This window comes from Pristiophorus japonicus, chromosome 8, assembly GCF_044704955.1.
Source record: "Pristiophorus japonicus isolate sPriJap1 chromosome 8, sPriJap1.hap1, whole genome shotgun sequence".
NCBI classification, from domain to species: domain Eukaryota; kingdom Metazoa; phylum Chordata; class Chondrichthyes; family Pristiophoridae; genus Pristiophorus; species Pristiophorus japonicus.
This window is the reverse complement of record NC_091984.1, coordinates 119546915-119563647: the sequence shown is the minus strand read 5'-3', so window position 1 is coordinate 119563647 and position 16733 is coordinate 119546915. Positions and strand designations below refer to the sequence as shown.

The following is a 16733-nucleotide window of genomic DNA, read 5'->3' as shown; positions in this document are numbered from 1 at the left end:
GTGCCATGGGATCTTTTACGTCCACCTGAGAGAGCAGACAGAGCCTCGGTTTAACATCTCATCCAAAAGATGGCACCTCCGACAGTGCAATGCTCCCTCAGCACTGCACAGGAGTGTCAGCCTAGATTTATGTGCTCAAATTCCTGGAGTGGGACTTGAACCCACAACCTTCCAACTCAGAGGCAAGTGTGCTATCCATTGAGTCACAGCTGATACTTATGTAAATATTATTTTTTGAAAGTAGGAGAGTAGAGTGCTCCTCTGGCCCACAAGGAAAGCTCAGGCTGCCCCTGCTCAGGACTCCCTACCTCCACCCACCTCGCAATACGCACCTGGTACCCTATACTGCCACCTACCTTGTGCCGGCAGGCAGCCTCTGGGCCATGTGATCATATACCACTGAAATGAGGATCGGGAGCTAAAATAGCCGAGGTCTCATTTATGGAACAGTGGGTGAGTTTTACACTGCTACTCACCCATCTGGAGTTAAACGTTGGGCTATTATCTCACTCCATAGACTCAGAGCACGAACAACCAAAGCCTGGACTAAAGTTCACTGATGTTGTTTTCACCAGTATACAATTTTGCAGCATATGATTCAGATGAGGAATTTAATAGGGGATTATCAGGCAATGACTCTTTCATCAATGTGCCAGAGAGGTGGCCGACCATCAGATGACTTGGCTGGAAGCAAAAGAGGGAGAGTCATGCATTATCCTCACAAGACAAATAAGCCCACTTGTAGGTTTCCTTATTGCTCAAATATACTCACGGTGACAGTTTAGTGTAGAATTCCCTCTGATTATGTGACTATGTGCATTGACAATCTGATGTTCTATTCCAGTCAGGTGTTGGACAGTTACGATCAGAGATAGTAGCATAACTCCCATTCTGGATACTTCATTTGCACCTCCAGTAGTAGCATTTTACTAACCCTCCCATATTCGGCAGGAGTCTTGTGTGTGAAATTGGGATCTTCCATCCTCCTAGATCAGGTTGACGATCACACTCCTGTTTGGACACTGCTGATAATTCTCAGTACTCCTCTTGTAATATAGCAAGAAAATGCTTTGGAGGTGGGCCCATAATCTTAATGAAGCATTTTCACGACCACTATGAACGCTGGAATAGTCCACCTCCATAGGTTCTTTGCTCTCTCCTACAGACAGAGCTGTGAGAGAAGGCACAAGAAAAATATGGTAGCACATGCATTTCAGGGAACTGTGCAGATAGAAAAAGGCAAGAGAAGACAGATTAGGACCAACTCTTACTGCACAGAAGGAGGACATTTATCCCATTGTGCCTGTACCGGCTCTTTGAAAGAGCTATCCAATTAGTCCCACTCCCTGCTCTTTCCCCATAGCCATGTAAATTTTTCTTTTTCAAGAATATATCCATTTTTCTTTTGAAATCTGCTTCCAATACCCTTTCAGACAGAGCATTCCAGATCATTACAATTTGCTGCATAAATGTTTTTTCCTCATCTTCCCATCCTGGTTCTTTTGCCAATTATCTTAAATTATTTCCTCTGGCTACCAACCCTCCCGTCAGTTGAAACAGTTTCTCCTTATTTACTCTGTCAAAAACCCTCATAATTTTGAACCCCTCTATTAAATCTCCCCTTAACCTTCTCTGCCCCAAGAAGAACAATCCCAGCTTCCCTTAGTCGAGAGAAAATACATCAATGCCACATTTATATTGCATCTTGGATGCAATATTTCTTCTATTTTCATAGAAATGTAGCCAGGAGCTACATTTTCACTGCCTGCTTGCATCACTGTCGTTGGGGAAGGCAGGGCTCCACTTATGGGTCAGAGAGTGCAGTGTAATTTTTAGTGATTAAAAACAATTGACAAGAGAGTCGGTTCTAATCAACCGCTAAAATGCAAGAAGTGGTACACCAGCATTTTCAAAAAGCTAAATGCTGCAGATGTTTGAAATCTGAAAGAAAAACAAGAACTTGCTGGAAACACTCAGCAAGTCAGACAGCTACAGTTACCAGAAAGATAAAATGGTCAACGTTTCAGGTCTTCATCAGAAAGGACTTGCTTTAACTTTAAAAACTTACCTTTTTTGACGAGGCTTTACACCTATCACTTTTAAACTACAGCCAATGCCCTGTTGCGAGCTCCTGTTGAGAGTCCACTTCATTGAGGTGATACCTGATAGGTTGAAAGCGCTTCTTCCTGTAGCTTCCAGGAGACATATCTCAAATCGCTCAAATGAGGATTGAAGGGTATCAGTGAGTTTGAGCAGCTGCATTAACAATGATGGAAGAACACACTTGGATTAAAGCACAGGCAGAATATCTCCAGTGATCTATGTAACGTATGCAGCTTGTCATTTTCAATCTGGTTAGTGCTTTGGGTGCAAGTCAATGCCTCAGGTATGTGGATGATTCACCGTTGAAAATCTCATCATTGGATTTGCCCAGTGTTCACAGCACTGTGGCTCTGTGGACGGGTAGAGCCCGGGTTTGATGAACAAGGAGAACAAGTAAGTAAACGTATATTATTCGCACACATCAGTGCAAGATCAAGCCCTCTTCTTTAAACAAGTAGTAGCACTTATAAATGTAAGTCACATAATATTTTTGTGCCTGACACACACATAGGCAGGAATATTAATGCTGTAACACTGCAATAATAATGATATTTAAATTCAATACTGCATTACTAAGAAAGCTGGGATACTAGAACTGCTGAGCTACCAGCTGGTTAAATTGCTGAATTCATTTTCTTGGAAGGACAATGCAAAATGAACATCTGATGTTCATCTTTGTGCCAAATTATATGTCTCCTCACACCACTAATGTGATGCTCTGATTGGCTGGTGGCAATGATGTGATGTATAATATGCGTAGATGCAGAGTGATATTCTAGTGTTGCTCATGATCAGTTTTGGTCCATTAACTTATTCAACTTCATCATAAAGCTACCAAAAAAGAGGACTCTTGTTACTAAAATATTTATAAGCACATAAGACCGCTGATTATGGCATCACAGTTCACGATTGACTCAATACATAAAATAAAATGCCCTATTCTTACATACACATAGGATTAAGATTTTGTTTCATCTCATATTATTGAGGTTTTAGCATCCTTCTTACAGCTAGAAAGAACATGGTCAAAGTTGCTCATTCCCAGAATGCTTCAGGATATGAATAACAACCGTACAATACTTGTTGCTTCTAATACAAATACACAAAGAAAATGCTGAAAATACACAATGAAGTCCATCAATGCACACTCTGCCCATTAGACAATACAAGCTAATGCACCACCCTCTCCAACAGTTAGTATTGCTTAACCTTGGGTTGGTGCAGGAGAGAGACAGAAAGAGAAAGTGAAAACTTCTGGGGCCAATTTCAGGAAAAGCTCTGAAGAGCAATCATGCAAGCTCCAGAGTGCCATGGTTAATCATGACCCATCACTAGGCTTGCTTAAACCATCCCTTTCCCAATTTCCATAGAGGACCAGAAACTACCATCTCCATCCAAAGGTTACAAGTTTTTAACCTCTGATACTCTCCAGTGGCCCTATCTGACAAAAATTGATTTATAGCATTCTTAAAATTTAAAACATACTCCACAGGTAGGTTATTGTATTGGTTCAAATCTTGCTGGAGCGAGGCATCTCAAAAGTCTGTTAGTCAGACTTTTCCGAGCTCAAAATGTTTTTGCCCTGTAAATTGCTGGAAGTATGAGCTGATTTCAGCATAGCGAGTGCAATGGGGCATCTGGGACTTCAGTGAACAACAGGACCAACTGTCCATCTCCTTACCAATCAAATTAGACATAAACAGCGCAGGGATTGAGAAGGAAGGTGAATTAAAGGGGGTGAAGTAGAGTCAAATCAGGTACAGAAAGAGAAATAAAATGAGAGGGAAAAAGGATTGGACTAGGAGAGAAAAAAAGACAAAGGAAAAGAATTTTAAAAAAATTGACAGTTTTAACATCTCCAACAACAATTCACAATCTGAAGGAATGAGACTCCACACTTAATTGTTGACTATGGGCAAGAGAGTCATTAACAATTATCACATCGTTAAAAAGGGTACTTGACCTATTGATTACTAGACTTAACTTTCCGTGCCAAATTAATAGGCAATTAATGTGCAACTGCAGCAACCTCATGAAACTCAGAGATTATGGATGAAATGTTATTTTCGCGAAGTTAATGGTGGAGCGGCACAAATCATCCAGCAATTTGCGGCGATTCACAATTCACGGGGTCTCTCTTCCTTGCCACAAGTTGCTGACCGATTTGCACATCAATAATGGCGTGCGTTGTTCACACACCATTATTTTTTCAGCAAATTCCAGCCCTATAGGTTTACTATCTACTGTGTGAAGTTATATTGTAACTGCATTCATCTTTTCTTGTTTAAATTTGCATCAATGTCTTCTTGTCCTAGAGATATTGATCATCATTCTGAGATCCAGTTTATCTAGTCTTTAAAAAGGTCTTAATACCTCAGTAAGGTCACCATTAAGCATTCTCTCCCTCACTAACTCCACCCCCCCCCCAACCCACCTCAAACCTACTACCCCCACACTGCCACCCCCAAACCCACTCCGCCCACCCCAAACCACTCCCCTCCTCCTCCCACCCTGTCCTTTACACACCAGTTAATTATCCACTTCAAAAGCTTTCCTACTTTATAAACTAATTTCCCCATGCTAAAGTCTTAGTATGTTACATCTACTGAGGTCCTGTTATATCCTCAAAGAATTCTAGTAAGCTTGCCAAGCACGATCAACCACAAGTTTACTTATTATTGATTATTGTACTTTTCAGAATACTTTCTATTAATTTTGCAATCAATGTCAACCTCACAGCCCTATACTTTCCTCCATTATCCTTCATTCCCTTTTTATAAATTTCCATCACATTTGCCTCTCTCCAGTCCCCCAAGAAAATTGCCATATTTATTGGTGCTGAGAAATTTGTCAAAATATGCCCCAATTCCATTTGCCACCTCCTTTAATATTTTTTTGGGGGTCCATCAGGACTTGATGTTATGCTCCCCTTTAGTGTACTTTGTCCATCTATCACCATTTTGAGAGTAAGTTCTATATCTATCAGTTCATCTTCTTGCCCTTTAAATTCCTATTCTGTATGAAGGAATGGTCCTTGTAAGTCAGCGAGGATAGAGTGATGGGTGAGTGGGACTTGTTGTGGGATACAGGCAGCAGATTTTTGGAAGAATTGAAGTTTATGGAGGGTGGAGAATGGGAGGAATTGGAATAGTTGAGGTAAAGTCGGGCGATGTTACAGGGGTGCAATTAGCCGATCTTTGTGATGGAAAGGATATGGGGGCAGAAGCTTAGCTAAGTCACCCAGGACGCAAACAGCTTGGTTCAGCCCGAGGAGGGGAATAGAATCAGTGGCAAGAGTACAGAGCTTGTGGTGCAAGTTTATCATAGGCATAATCCTCAGGCATTTAGTAACAACCCCTCCTTCACCCACATTTTATCTCAAACTGATAATAGTACTGAGTATATACAATTGTTAACCACCTTATCCAGTACCCCAGCTAATGGACCCAATCAATATTCTGGATAACTTGTGTGTTGAGAGCTAACCCCTTATAAGAATATAAGAAATAGGAACAGGAGTAGGCCATATGGCCCTTTGAGCCTGCTCCACCATTTAATATCATGGTTGATCTGATCATGGACTCAGCTCCACTTCCCTGCCCGCTCCCCATAATCCCTCATCATTTAAGAAACTGTCTATTTCTGTCTTAAATTTATTCCATGTCCCAGCTTCCACAGCTCTCCAAGGCAGCAAATTCCAGAGATTTCAACCCTGAGAAGAAATTTCTCATCTCAGTTTTAAATGGGCGGCCCCTTATTCTAAGATCATGTCCTCTAGTTCTAGTCTCCCCCATCAGTGGAAACATCCTCTCTGCATCCACCTTGTCAAGCCCCCTCATAATCTTATACATTTCAATAAGATCACCTCTCATTCTTCTGAACTCTAATGAGTAGAGGCCCAACCTACTCAACCTTTCCTCATAAGTCAACCCCCTCATCCCCAGAATCAACCTAGTGAACCTTCACTGAACTGCCTCCAAAGCAAGTATATCCTTTCATAAATATGGAAACCAAAATTGCACGCGCAGATGTGCCCTCACCAATACCTTGTATATCATCATCATCATAGGCGTTCCCTCGAATCGAGGATGATTTGCTTCCACGTCAAAAAGTTCACAGGTGTTTCAATGAAGGACCTAAAATTCCAGGTCCGAACTAAATCTTGAAGGGTGGAAGATGCCTGTGTTTGGATTTTTTTTACCTTGTGGTGACCGTTGCACACCAGTCACCACACGGGCTTGACAGAGCTAGGTCTTGGTCCAATAGCAAGGAGTAACCAAGACGACTGGAGACCAGCTCTGCTGCACAGACCTAGCGCGCGCACACATCGCAGTGTGGGCTGGCCTGTGCTGCCCCTGGACCCTCGCCTCTTCTGGGCCCCAAACTCACGCCTTTCCATGTCCCTCTACAGTCTCTCGCCACTCCTTCGCCCCGACCTCGCCGCTCCTGCCCATGCTCCAATCATCGACCTAAACCTTGGTGACATCCCTCTTCACTGCCGTTGCTCTCCTGCTCCAGCACGTGCTGCTCCCTGGAGTGGTATGCCTCCACGCTGCTCCTTCCGCTCCCCGGCCTGCTCCGATGGTGCTCACAGGCCGGGGGCCGCGCAGATTGCTGGGACAGGCCACCACACTGCTCCTTCCGCTCCCCGGCCTGCTCCAATGGTGCCCACAGGCCACTAGCTGTAGCAAGACTTCCCTGCTTTTATACTCCATCCCCTTTGCAATAAAGGCCAAGATACTATTGGCCTTCCTGATCGCTTGCTGTACCTATATACTATCCTTTTGTGTTTCATGCACAAGTATCCCCAAGTCCCGCTGTACTGCAGCACTTTGCAATCTTTCTCCATTTAAATAACTTGCTCTTTGGTTTTTTTTCTGCCGAAGTGCATGACCTCACACTTTCCACCATTATACTCCATCTGCCAAACTTTTGCCCACTCACTTAGCCTGTCTATGTCCTTTTGCAGATTTTTTTGTGTCCTCCTCACACATTGCTTTTCCTCCCATCTTTGTATCGTCAGCAAACTTGGCTACGTCCCTTCTTCCAACTAATCAACGTTAATATAGATTGTAAATAGTTGGGGTCCCAGAACTGATCCCTGCAGCACCCCACTAGTTACTGGTTGCCAACCAGAGAATGAACCATTTATCCCGACTCTCTGTTTTCTGTTAGTTAGCCAATCCTCTATCCATGCTAATATATTACCCCCAAACCGTGTACTTTTAGCATGTGCAGTAACCTTTTATGTGGCACCTTGTCAAATGCCTTCTGGCCAAGTTCAGACACACCACATCCACTGATTCCCCTTTATCCACTCTGTACATTACATCCTCAAAGAACTCCAGCAAATTTGTCAAACATGACTTCCCCTTCATAAATCTATGCTGACTCTGCCTGACTGAATTTTGCTTATCCAAATGTCCTGCTACTGCTTCTTTAATAATGGACTCCAACATTTTCTCAACCACAGATGTTAGGCTAACTGGTCTGTAGTTTTTGTCTGCCTCCTTTTTTAAATAGGGGCGTTACATTTGCAGTTTTCCAATCTGCTGGGACCTCCCCAGAATCCAGGGAATTTTGGTAAATTACAACCAATGCATCCACAATCCCTGCCGCTACTTCTCTTAAGACCCTAGGATGCAAGCCAACAGGTCCAGGGGATTTATCTGCCTTTAGTCCCATTATCTTACCTCCTTAGTGATTGTGATAAGTTCTCCCCCCCCCCCCCCCACCCCCCACCCCCACCCCAATAGCCCCTTGACTATCCATTGTTGGAATATTGTTAGTGTCCTCTGTCGTAAAGACTGATACAAAATATTTGTTCAGAGTTTCTGCCAGCTCCCTGTTCCCCAGTACTAGTTCCCCGGTCTCGTCCTTTAAGGGACCAACATTTACTTTAGCCATTCTTTTCCTTTTTATATACCTATAGAAACTCTTGCTATCTGTTTTAATATTTTGTGCTAATTTACTTTCATAGTCTATCTTTCCTTTCTTAAGCATTTTTTTTTTTTAAAAGTCGTTCTTTGCTGGCTTTTAAAAGCTTCCCAGTCTTCTGTCCTCCCAGTAGTTTTGGCCACTTTGTATGCCCTTGTTTTTAATTGGATACCGTCCTTTAGTTCTTCAGTTATCCACGGATGGCTATCTTTTCTCTTACACCCTTTCCTCCTCACTGGAATATATCAACACAAATTTATTTTCATAGCAACATCATAGTATAAATTAATCCTGAAGTCTCTTCTAGACTAGATAGATAAAAATCTCAATCTGACAATGTGTTGTGTATTTTGTTTACAAACAAAATCATTTAAATAAGTTTATTTTCAGTAAAACAAATTGTTGTAAGAAACACATTGCTAACATTACATTATTGCAAACTGGCTAGCTCAGAAATATGATTATATTTCTGATCATTTCTAGCATTCAATAGGTGTTACATTCCTACATAATACAGCAACAACATGGCTTTTTACTTCAGTGAACAAGAAACTTAGAGCAAGTGGAATTTTAGAGCTGTTTGAGGCTTATTATTTTAACTAATTTAAACTCCACATGACTGCAGCTGAAACTCCCCCCCCCCCCCTTCTGGTCAAATAAAGTTAACAAAGTACTTTTACACGCAAAAGCAGGAATTTGCCATTCTGACTGTTAATTTAGTTTTATCTGCATTCTTCAGGTTTGTTAAACATTTTATTTTTATTTTTAAACTAGCATTTGTACAGCTGTCAATCCTGCACAGAAATAATAACTATTACAGTCAAGCTGGCTTATTATTCATTACTTTCATAAACTTTGAAAACACACTACATCCGAGCACTGAACACAGGGTCTCAACTATATAAAGCAAAAGATGCTTACTTACATTTTGTTTCCTTTGGAGGCAAACCGTGGATGAAGTCGCAGTTTATTTGTAAAGAGTGGTTCTTTTTTGTGGAAAATGATGTTCAGTGATGTGTAGGTGGGAAGTTTGATAATAATACACACGGACATGGTGCGTGAGACTCCACGGCTTAGGCAGTTGTCAACAGACTAAAGAGGGAGATTCCAGACCAAGCTTAAGCTGGGTGCAGATGGAGACACTGTGAAAATTGGCACTGGAGCTCTCAAAACTAAGAGTGGATGCCAAAGTATCACGAAGGGGAATCAGCTCTTAAGGTAACAAAGTCAACTGTAAGCCAGAATATCAAGGCCAGCACAGAAAAATGCTTATTCGGAAACCAACAGGATGTCAGCAATAGCAGTAGAGACCAAGGCCACCACTGTGCTACCCAAAGTCAATTTCTTATTTCAGCGAAAGCCCAATTTGTTACCCCCCTCCCCACCCCCCACAAAAGATCTACAACAAAAAACTAAGTACCGTGTCATTGCTTTAGTCCTTGTCTCATCCCTTCTCTCCTGAAAGAAATGCATTTATATAGGCCCGTACCACATCTCCCCAAATCCCTAAACATTATACCTATAATAATTTGCGTTTACATGCATAACCATATCATGTAAGCAAAGGTGGCAAGTCATGCTCGAGTATGGCTTCATGTGTGCCAATAATCCTCTGTTACCTCAGCCACATGCTTCACATGTGAACCTGTTATTCAACATTTGGAGGGAGGGAAAAAATTATAGTGCAACAGTGAGTATTGACACCACTGTGTCAGCCAATGAGTTGGAGGTGGCGCAGGACATATAGCAATCTATTTACTCAGCAGAGTTTTTACATACTACAGCAAATAGAACCTGTGACCGAAACTACAGCAAAGTCTCCCAATAAAAGCAGGATTATTTATTCAGTAAAATGGAAGTGGAGATACAAATTGATTATTTCTCCAATGAGTGGGTGGAGAGTTACACAACACAAATTCCATGCATTAAACCAATTCCAGTCACTTAGCGGTGCAGTCTCCAGTCGTGATTGACGGGGGAATTAACCATCTCCATTCTGGCCGGATCACGTCACTATATGCAGCCCTATAAGCAAAGCTTTGCCCCGTTCTCACTTGGGACACACAGACTAGGGGGTCATGGGACAGTAATCAGAAATTGCAATCCTTATTCATTTCACCATCATAGACCAGGGAGACTGAAGACAAATTTTAACATCCTCACTCTTGCCCTAGCTGAGACTGGATAACCCAGCACAAACTAGAGATCTTCTTGACCAGTACGACTCCACACTACCCTAGATCAGTGCATTTATCAAATGAGCCATTTGAAAGTGGTAATCTTCTAATGTGCACAAAAATAAATTGAAATGTTTTGAATACATGAAACCTGATACAGGCTCCATCATTATGCTTCACAACTGCAAGACTAGCTTTGCTTAGACTAATTGGAGACTTTACATTATAGTAAACAAGGCTTTTAATGTTGTCGATGGTGGGATGTGAACAAGGTATACATGTGGAACGTGATGAGGAACATACGGGTCATAGAAGCACATTGATACAATAGACATGCAATGGGATCATGAATATTTTGGTTAAACACCAAAGCTCAGTTTACTGCATATGGAATGTGTAGAAGGAACAAAATAAGCAAAGTTCACACACATGACTTTTATTGTAGAAAATCATTTAGGAGTCACAAAATATTTAAACACAATTGCACAGTTGTAACCGGGTCTGTTCACCGAATCTTATTTTTACACACAGCAAGTTACTTTAACATATCACTATTATTTTTGAAGATAGAATATAGACATCAATATCAGACACATTAAACGTCTTTAACTGGGAAGAACTGGAACAAACAAGTTATATTTAAATATCTGTAGAAAGCAAACATAAAAAAGCTCTTATAATACTCTTTACAGTATCTTTACAAAGAAACAGTTATTTATGGCAGCTTTTCAAACTAGATACATCTCCTGAATTGCTGAGACAGTGCATATTAACTAGAAGTGCTGATGAACAGACATTTGTGACAGACCACTTGTTGCATGGTAATATGGCAAAAAATAATGTAATTCCCAAATCCAGAACAATCCTACAAAAGATCTGTAGATGGATACACTCCTTTGCTATTGCACATTAACAAATTTCTTCAGCGCAATGCATCATTTTGTGACATTTTGTATTTATTAAATTACATTTTAAAGCACTCTCTGTTCAGATATGATCTTCAAGTGTACTCAGCCAATATCACTCAAGATCCTTTCTAATCAAATACTAAAGAAAACGGTTTCAATTAAAGCTATCTAGGAAAGTCACCTCCTTTCCCACCTCCCCCAAAACCTTGCCTGAATCTCATCTGAAATGAGTCATTTCACAAAGCACAGATTTCCCTCAGCGAAAAAAGAAAGTCTCACATTCATGACCACCGGACATCCCAAAGCACTTTACAGCCAATGAAGTACTTTTGAAGTGTAGTCACTGTTGTAATATAAAACTGAAAAGCGTGCATAGCACTCAAATTACAAACCCCATATTGGATGTGATCCAAAGCAACCCTGTGCTTAAAAACCGCCTCGTGAACCGGTTTTTGGCCAAAGATTCATTTGATTTGGGTCATTATGGGAAGTAGGAAGCAAAGAAGACAGGAAAGTATTTTAAAACCTGTAAGAGGTCCAGTATAGAATCAAAAACTGAAACACTTGAAAATGCAAATAAAAGATACGAACTGAGGTGTTTATCTTCATTAAAAAAAATTAATTAAGTATTTCTGTCCTATAGAGTTATTATAACACTCTATGCTGACATTATCTTTACCTGTGGGTAGCTATAGTATCTTAATATTTGTATTCATTCCAGCATTGTGCATGAAGACCAACTGGCCAGAGAGCCTAAAATATTCCAGAGCCGACTACTAATCTAAACATTAAACCATGGCTATTCAGAGTTGTGGCCAGACTGGTGGAGATGAGAAAGTGCCATGGCTGAATCCTACTGCCTCAGGCACTGATTAAATGTGGCAGGCCCAGTAAGCGAGAAGAATTGCTGCTTCTCTGTGCATTCTGTTTTTGCAAAAATAGCAAACACAATTATACAGTCAGGTTTTATTTATAGCTAGCAATAGAATTGCTGATTAACAATTCTGCCGCTAATTGGTTAGGAGGGATCACTCCTAATAGCATTCCAATCTTGAGAATTGCAATCATTATGCAAAGGAAGTTTGTTAAGAAAGCCTGAAATAACTTGCATTACAACACAGATGTAACTTTTCACAGAACATTATTCTCTCGATTAGAAACATTTATTATGGTAATCAGTGTTCCCAAAAAGAAAACACATTTTCATCATAATTCCTAAATTATACACATTAGCCACAAAAATGTTTCACTGTTATTTGATTATATTTGTGCACAAACACATTTAAGTATTATTACACACCACGAATACAAGGTTCATAATACTACAGCTCTACGTTGTAGGAAGTGAAGGATTTATTCCAGTTACATGGCTCAGTTGCCTAGTTCTAATATCACAGATCATATTATTCAAGCAAATATTTGGACATCTTAGCCACCATACTGAAGATCATAATTACAAAAGGATGCCAACATATTATTATAATTTTGTTTATTTACAAATAAATGCATTTTAGCATGATAGGATCATGGCTGTATTTTAACAATGTGAAAGGAGTCTTTACTCCAGTAGGACACTCCAAGACAGTGTCTGCAGCACTTGAACACTTTTGCATCTGCATACAACTGGTACAATCCATATTTGTAAATAAATATGGATGTAGAATCCAGTTGGCTCTAATAGCAAAACTGGCCTAAATTGGTATATTTAAAAAATAACGACTCCACAATTTGTTTCATTTTATAACACGTATTGCATACTGATTAAAAGGCAACAAGTTCCTTAATATCTGGTAAATCTACGTAGTACATGCATGGTGTAAACTGGGAAGTTGTAAACCCACCACAATAGAAACTAATATCTAAGCTGTGTTGGTGATTTGGGGGAACATCAATTTGCTTGCTGCTGCCTCAGATGGGAGCCATGTAAGTGATGTGGGACTTCTGTACAAACTGTTTTCATGTCTTGCAGAAGCATTGTACAACTCCCATACAAAACACAAGCCAGTGCTATATATTGTAACACAGCACAGAACAGACAACAAAGACACACCGGCTATACAAATACTTAATACTGTGACACCTAAAAACACCACATCTATTTTACACACACTGACAACGTGGCTGGATCTTTACTATATACTTACATGGAGGATATGGGTTCTGGAATGTCACAAAAAGTCAAAAGTATAAGAATTGCTCCCGGTTGATAGTAAAAAAAGTTTCTGGAAGGAGAAGTGCATTTTGTGGAATAGTTATAAAAAGCTAAATATTGTATAGGGAGATACCTGTACTTATCAGTGCATTTACGCCACATGCTTTGAAACTGCTGGTCAGAAGCAGCTTTGGAGCAGACATTTTTATAGCACTCCCTACTCCAGATAGGAACAATAGGTTGTGTTCAGCATTCCCCACTCATAACGTTATGTCAGTAGCTGCCAGGGAAAAAGGCACCATTGGATGGGGAAAGAGAAGAAACTTACAATAAAATATTTAAAAATCAAATACACACACAAACCACTGGTTTATCTTGTGTACAGAAAGGAATGGCTTTGTTTTGTTGGTTGGGGGGGAGGGGGCAGGAAGAAGACACAGGAACAAGGGAAATGCAAATCATGTTTACACTTTATATTACTGATTTTTCCACTATAGATAGATGGATACACTGTGCCGCTAAGTCATTCTGCGAGCTATTAAGTCAATTTACTGTGATGGAAAGTGGTGCTCGGGGAAAAGGGAGGAGGGGAAAGATTTTTAAAAGTGATTGAGCCAATGTGCTTCCCTCTCCCATCTCACCTGCCTCTGTAAAAATAACACATGAAAAAAAAACAAGACCCATCTAGTTCATCCCGATAGTAGCATGATACAATAATAGCGCCGTTGACTAATCATAGCAATCAATCTATCAATTAGTCTTCAACAGACGAGGAAGACCCAGTATGGCTTCAAAGCAATATTTGCTGGGGTTTTAGTTTTCACAGGTGGGATGATCCCAGGCTCCCCGATGTGAGCGTGATCCATTCCCTTAATAATCTGCTTAAACATTGCAGAGGATGCTGCAGCAGCCTCACTTGCCAACAGCGTTCTGATGGTCGCTGAGAGAAAACAATGCAAAGATAGAAATAGAGTGAGAGAGAGAACACGCATGCAAGAGGGGGATGGATGGACATGGACGCAAGAGACGGCGTTAGGACCGTGTCGCGCAATTGCACGGAGGCCCCTGAGCGGATCCAGTGATCATGTTTGTCTAGCATGGGGCTCCTGCAAGGCAAACACTGCCCCTGGAGAGAGTGGGACGAGGGGGTGTGGTGGAGAGTGAAGGCAAGGGAGTAAGAGTAAGAGTGAGAGGAGAGCGAGAGCGAGAGCGAGAAAAAGGAGAGAGATAGACACACACAGATAGATAAAACAAGCATTTACGAGGGACATAGTGAAAGAAAAAGGGAACGAGAGAACACAAGCGAGAAGAGCTGGAGAAACCGCAGTGGTCCAAAAAGAAACAAAGAAACAAACAGCTGGAAAGACAACAGCAAGTAGCAGGAAAAAAACTGCAAGCGCATCAGAAGTACGGACGTTTTTCTCTTTGGTGGGTTGGTACTCATACAGGGGAAAAAGTGTTACCTTCAGTAAAAATATGAACAAGGTATGGCAACAGTGTCCTGTGGAAAAATCTTAAGAGTTAATTCACATCCCTGACTGACACAAATGTGTACCTGCCCTAAACAAATAGACACCTTGTTTTTCAGCTCTATCTGAACCCTACTTAAAAAAAGGGGAAAAAAATGAAAATTTCTCAAAACTTACAAAGTCCGTAATGGAATGACCAGGATCTATTTTAAAATATATTACAACTACAGAGGCAATTAAGGGTGTGCATTTTATTGAACTTTCCCTTTTTGTTATTACCAAAAAAACCTACAGATTGCATTTTACACACGTTCCTGGTTAGCACAGAATGTATTGGGCAGAGTCAGAGAGAATACTTTGCTTTTGCCTCTGGGACCTGCCTAAAATCTAGCTCAAATAGGTGGGACAGATGGTCTCCTTCCTCCAATGAGACCAAATGAATTCAGGACAGACTACCTATGTGCTCGTGGAGAAGAAACCACATTAGGAAAACTGTCGTGAAATACATCACAGACTTACCATTTATAACCTGGGAGGCTATAATGTCATGTCACACTGGGCTAGTGGTAAGGGTGCTTTTTAGTTTTGAGGCTCATAAAACAAAAGCCTGAAAAGTATATCTGACCTACACTATACACAACGTGGTGATACATCATAGTCACTGGACAAAGAATGGAAAACACTCATTTCAACCTGTCTCCTCTCACCTAAACAGACAAATGTACAAAAATGGGAAATAAGCAGAATGTTTTAGTAGAGGTTGTGTTGGCAGTTTTGAACATTAACCTAGGTTGGCTAGAATAGAATGCTGTCTCAAAGTGAATGGTCACAACATATATAAAATCAAGTAATTGTGCACTTCAGCCCTACCAAGCTACGTATCATTTCGGGTATACAGTATACTTATAAGTTAGAACACGTACTTAAAAATAAATCTGCACTTCGATATAATTATTTAAGTTCCCACAATCTCAGAAATATCTCCAGGTTACTGGATGACAACCACATATACTCCACCAGGCTATACTGTAGATACCCCATGATAAATCCACAAACAACATCAGTCACATTGTGCCTTCCCAGCATCACTCGCGAGAGTCCCACGATGCACACCCACAGCACTACCAGAATACGCAGCGGAACAGCTAAAACCAAGTGATTGAGGAAGAATCGGCCTCCCATTGCTGCTCTGGTCGCATGGCCCGACGGGAACGAGTATCTGTCCACGGAGAACGTAGCAAACATGTCCATCTTGTTGTGTGTGGGACGACGCCGGCGGACCAGCGACTTGACAATGCCTACCAGGACCAGATCCAAGATCAAAGCTAAACAAGAAAACAAACCGATTATTAGACTTTGTAAACCAATGTACAATAACATGGCTCCCCGCCACATCGAACTGTTTGACGGTCATGAACTACTGAACTCTCGGGCTACAGATCGGAAGCAGAAGTCATTTTATGTGCAATTTCGAATTGGAGTTTTAATTCCATTTGTGAGAAAGACCTTTATATTTAAATCACAGCTTCATAGTACAGATGGCGTCAGTCTCCTGCACAGTCGGGCACAACTTCCTTAGGAGATGCACATATTAAAGCATTCCTCAATCACAGAACAAACCCCTATTCCATGATTATGCAGAGCACTGAACTCTCTATGCCTATGCATTTGTAATCAAAGATATGGAAGCAGAAATATTAAATGAAAACATTTATTTTAGAACCCATGCATTGTGGGATTGTCTTCTGCAAAGAAGCAATGGCGACTTAATGATACATGGGTAGTTAAGGAACTCCAGTATTACATCAGTGTGAATTCTCTGATCAGCATGGGGCAAAAATTTAAATTACCATATTACAAAATGTATAAAAATTTGGTTTAAAAAATATATTTAGCAGGGGATAGATATAAGTCTGCAACACATGAATTCACAGAAATACCAGGATTTTGAAAATAAGAGAGCTGCTCATGTCAAATCATTTACACA

The 16733-nt window shown here is 40.7% G+C and overlaps 1 protein-coding gene across 1 annotated transcript in view; it reads right to left on the bottom strand.

Annotated features, from left to right (window-relative positions):
- Positions 1–10652: 10652 nt before the first annotated feature.
- The window catches only part of plpp6 (phospholipid phosphatase 6), a 42697-nt gene continuing 36616 nt past the window's right edge, over positions 10653–16733 (bottom strand). The window contains exon 2 of the mRNA XM_070887358.1: positions 10653–16071. Within this exon, the coding sequence (XP_070743459.1) occupies positions 15698–16071 (374 nt within the window). The 3' untranslated portion in view covers positions 10653–15697. The remainder of the gene's footprint in view (positions 16072–16733) is intronic.